Raw genomic sequence first — 3,519 nt, forward strand, 5'->3', positions numbered from 1 at the left:
TGATTATGATGTGTGATGACAGTTGATAACTTCTGCTTTGAACCACAATATGTTTATACCAACCTAAGATGCTAGCAGATTTATAAATAAAACAATATAATAATAACAACAACAGCAATCTAGTACTATTCCATAGCAAATAGTGTGGAATAACAAAAAAGCAAAGAAATGTAGGATTTTAGAAAAAAACTTCACTGTAAAAAATTCAACAAATAGATATAGGAGAGAATGGAAAGAAATATTCCCAAGACACTCCTCTGCCAATTATTCACAGTTAACAGGGATCTATGAACCACTTGCTAATGCAGGCTGTCTAGTCTGAGTGGCCATCTCTGTCCTACAGGGCCTCTTCATCAGGCTCCTTTAGCTGCATTTGTGCTTCTGAAGCAGTCTTCTGTGGATAACTCTGACTCCAACATACTTAGAGGGAACAATTCACCATGGGATTGCAACATCACAACTGTCATCTTCATTTTTCTTTATGACGTGCCTACATCAATATAGAACTACTTTTTGAAGGGAAAAACAAATGGAGGACCCCTTGGCGAATCTGCCTGGTTTTCACACTATAGATGACTGGATTTAGAACAGGTGGAACCATTAAGTAGATATGAGCCATGAAAATGTGGACGAAGGGAGAGGAGTGCTTGGTAAGGCGGTGGACAATAGATAGCCCTATCATGGGCACATAGAGGATGATTACAGCACAGAGGTGGGAGGCACATGTGTTGAGTGCCTTTAGTCTCCCTTCACGGGATGCAATTTTTAACACAGAGTGAAGGATGAAAGCATAAGACACTAAAATGCCCAGAGAGTCCAAGCCCCATAACATAGTAATCACAACCAACCCGTATATTACATTAAATTTAGTGTCAGCACAGGCAAGGCGGATCATGTCCTGGTGGAGGCAGTAGGAATGAGAAAGGACATGGGAATGACAGAAGCGAAAGAAGGCCAGACGAACCAGAAGTGGGATGAGTGGAAGAGCGCTCCTGAGCAGGGCTGCAATGCCAATCTTGGCAATCAGTTTTGGGGTGAGAATGGTAGCATATCGCAGTGGATGACAGATAGCAACATATCGGTCCAAGGCCATGGCTAAGAGCACAGATGATTCTGTGAAGGAGAAAGTGTGAATCAAAAACATTTGGACAACACAGATATTGAACTGGATCTCCCTGGATATGGACCACAGCACCCTGAAAAGTGATATCACTGGGGACAAGGACATGCCCATGTCAGTAAGAGAAAGCATGGCCAGGAAGTAGTACATGGGCTCGTGCAGCCTGGGGTCTGTCCGGACTACATGCAGAATGATGCAGTTGCCCATTACTCCAAAAAGGTAGAGGAGGCAGAAGGGGATGGAAATCCAGTGGTGAAATTCTTCATAGCCAGGGATGCCTGTGAGATAGAACGTGGAGGACAGGGAGCTGCTGTAGTTTAAGGTTGCCATGGGGATCAGTGTTCAACCACAGTCCAATTCCACAGTCACACTCCAGTGGGAAGGCATTGATAAGACCTAAATCTGTATGACAAAAGGAAAACAAAAAAGGGGGGTGAGGGAACACCTTCCAAAATTGAATGTTTATCACCAGTGTCTTTTTCGACCAACCCCACATATCTACTTCATCTTTCTCTATTTCATTGCTGGCTTTTGTCTATAAAATCTTCATTTATATCTCCCAAAATCTTTACTTCTGCCTTCCAGTTAAAAACACATTTATTATTCCATTTAAGCATGGACAGTCTTTGAAAGATACATTCCAGAGACAGCAGTAGAGAGGAAAAATTCTACACCATATTTTTAACTTCACAATTTTCTCAGAAACATTATTGACTGGGGATCAGTCTAAAAAAAAAATACTCCAACAATGACTGACATTGAATCTCTTTTACTGACAAAGTTGAGTATTTTATTTCACAATGTCAGAAAATCATGTACAATACATTTATAGAATTTATAGAATTTATAGAATTCTAACAAGAATCAGCATGCTTCTTGTTCTTACTTACATATCACCAACTGTATGATTTGTGTCACAACTTTGCTTTCTTCTAACAATCAAATATGGCATCAGTTTGTTTTTGTTTGTTGTGCTTATGAGTGGACTTAAGGTTGAGATATTCTCTTTAAAACTATAAAATATGTACTTTTTAATGAAAAGAATTGTCTCTGGTTTTGATTTTAAAAATTAAAAGTCTTTTTCCTGCTTTATTTTAAAAGATAGATTCTTATTCTGCTCACAAATATATGCTGAACCATAGACTGTTTCTTTGGAAAAATTGAGGAGAAACCCATAATTTAAAACACAAGCAAGAGAATATAAAATAACAATATACTTACATAGTGATCAGAATGAGCCTTCTGACACTTGAACTTGACAGTAGATCATTCGTACATAGACCAAATGAGAAAGTACATCTCTGAAGGAAAAAAGATTAGTTATCTCTTAAAATCCAACTTAGCATTACTTTGCCAACCATGCATGCTTATAAAATGCTGACAGGAGAATGGACAGCACATGGCATAGATTACCTCTACACATAAGGAAATAAATTGCTGCCTGCTTGTACTGTAAAATCTACTTTCATCCTTTGAGACCCTCCAATCCCTGTCTTCTTCTCATGAAGCAGATATTTAAGTAGGTTGTTTAATAATGGCAATTTTGTAAGAAATTAAAGACCTATAAACAGGAAATCAAACAAGCAAAATTCCAGAAATAAAGTCAATATTTTTCTAATGTCAGATTATAATTAAATTCTATCTACATCTCATATGAACTGATACAGCCCTGCTGTCCTCCTCATCCCATCTCCCTTATAATCAAGCTCCAGTCTCGTGTGACTGCACTCATCATCACCATCTCCAGATCTCATCACCTTTTTATGGTTGTTGGATCTTTTCCACTTTCTCATCCATAACCAGAACTAGGACACATGGCTCTCTACACCTCACTACTTAGTCAGTTCAGACCATTTCCCTGGTTCCCTGCTCCCTTCACCTACACCAAGCAGGAATAATACATTAACTTGGAAGTTAGAAGACATCTGACATGGAGGTTGTTCCTTTCATGGTTTGTTATGCAAAGATTTTTTTACTGAGGTGTTAAGGATATGCCTATCCACGGTCTCCCTTGTTTCTCTGGCTCTCGAGTCACATCAACCTAGATAAAGAATGAGATCCTTGGAACTTCAGTGAACTATGAATCTGAAGTATCAATATCAATGTAAAATAATCAATGTATCTTTTTACTACACAAAACATATATTCACTAGTTACTGGTTCTCCTATTATTTCATTGACCCTTACTTGATTTTTGACTGTCCACCCCCTATTTTCTTGGCCTTAAGATTTCAAATGTGTGCACGACTATGTGATATCTTCCACCATTCCCCAGAAGAAAAGGATAATATTTTGTAGCTCAGTTATAAACTTGAAATTCTGAAAGACGTGTAAGGGGAGACATCTAAAATGTTATCTACAAACATGTTAAAAAGAAATTCATAGTAAGGATTGGACCT

General features: G+C 38.2%; 1 protein-coding gene across 1 annotated transcript; it reads right to left on the reverse strand.

Annotated features, from left to right (window-relative positions):
* Positions 1-490: 490 nt before the first annotated feature.
* LOC104857926 (olfactory receptor 51L1) lies at positions 491-1,450 on the reverse strand. The gene has a single exon (XM_010617991.1). The coding sequence runs from the start codon at positions 1,448-1,450 to the stop codon at positions 491-493; it is 960 nt and encodes a 319-aa protein (XP_010616293.1).
* Between the last annotated feature and the right edge of the window lie 2,069 nt (positions 1,451-3,519).

This window comes from Fukomys damarensis, unplaced genomic scaffold (genome assembly GCF_012274545.1).
Source record: "Fukomys damarensis isolate Sample0158 unplaced genomic scaffold, DMR_v1.0_HiC HiC_scaffold_16, whole genome shotgun sequence".
Classification (NCBI taxonomy): Eukaryota; Metazoa; Chordata; class Mammalia; order Rodentia; family Bathyergidae; genus Fukomys; species Fukomys damarensis.

What these genes read in the sequence shown, in the direction of transcription:
- LOC104857926 (XM_010617991.1), bottom strand. Translation starts at nt 1,450, where the DNA reads ATGGCAACCTTAAACTACAGCAGCTCCCTGTCCTCCACGTTCTATCTC.